This window comes from Brassica oleracea, unplaced genomic scaffold, assembly GCF_000695525.1.
Source record: "Brassica oleracea var. oleracea cultivar TO1000 unplaced genomic scaffold, BOL UnpScaffold04512, whole genome shotgun sequence".
NCBI lineage: Eukaryota > Viridiplantae > Streptophyta > Magnoliopsida > Brassicales > Brassicaceae > Brassica > Brassica oleracea.
In genome coordinates, this window is record NW_013621036.1 from 1 (window position 1) to 958 (window position 958).

Sequence of the window (958 nt, forward strand, 5' to 3'; positions counted from 1 at the left end):
ATCAACCAAAGTCTCAACCTGTCTTTTTATTTTCAGCTAAACTGCCAACAAAAAGTAAGGCTAACAACAATATATGAAAGAAACGAGGAAGATTAGATGTTTTGTTCTTCTTCTCTCACGTTTCTTGAAAATCACAGAGCTAACAAACATTCAAAAGCAAATCTTTTTAAAGACATCATATCATTACACAACCAAACTGTATTTTTTTTCCAAAGCATTACTGAACAAGAACAAGCCTCCCACTTCCCATACCTTGTCCAAAACCACCATCTTCCTCCTCTGGAACCATCTTCGGCACCGTAACAATCAAAACCCCACCAACACAAACCACCGTAACAAGTTCAGGCCTTGTCGTCTCCGGAAGCCTAAAACGCCACATGTCGAGCTCCAACTCGTCCAACGACAACCCCAAAGACAACCCATTTGTCCTCACAACGATCTTGGTTATACCGGGATGAATATCCACCACGTAAGCCCTCATCTCTCCGCCGTCGCAGAGACCCTCTGTCTCCGCCACGAATCTGAAACAATCGTGTTTCTCCTCCACGGAAACATTTGCTTCGGACCTTAACGGAAGCTCAAGAACGCGGTTGAAGATGTGCGGTAAACGACGCAGATTCTTTCCGGGTTCTCGGGTCGGGTTACGACGATGGTGGTGGATCAAGGTGTTGTTTTTGTTAAGGTTTCTGGGGATTGGGTGGACTCTCATGGCTTCCGGGTCGGGTTTCTCGATTGTTAGAATGATGAGAAGCGATAGGATCAGACTCGGGAATAGAAAGTGTGATCGATTCGAAGGAATCAAAACCATAAAAGAAGAGATTACGAAACCAAGATGAATTAAAGGTTCGGTTTTTATGATATCAGAATCTTTATTTATTTCATTGAAAGAAAGATCCAATCTTTGCGATTGAATGATACAGATTTTAGTTAGAAAGTGGAGAAGAGGAGAGAAGGAAAC

General features: G+C 42.7%; 1 protein-coding gene across 1 annotated transcript; it reads right to left on the reverse strand.

Annotated features, from left to right (window-relative positions):
• Position 1: 1 nt before the first annotated feature.
• Positions 2-952, reverse strand: LOC106321987. Its single transcript, XM_013760195.1, has one exon. It carries the CDS (start codon positions 806-808, stop codon positions 218-220), a length of 591 nt encoding a protein of 196 aa, XP_013615649.1. The 5' UTR covers positions 809-952; the 3' UTR covers positions 2-217.
• Between the last annotated feature and the right edge of the window lie 6 nt (positions 953-958).

Coding starts and splice junctions, on each gene's coding strand:
- LOC106321987 (XM_013760195.1), bottom strand. CDS start 808: ATGGTTTTGATTCCTTCGAATCGATCACACTTTCTATTCCCGAGTCTG.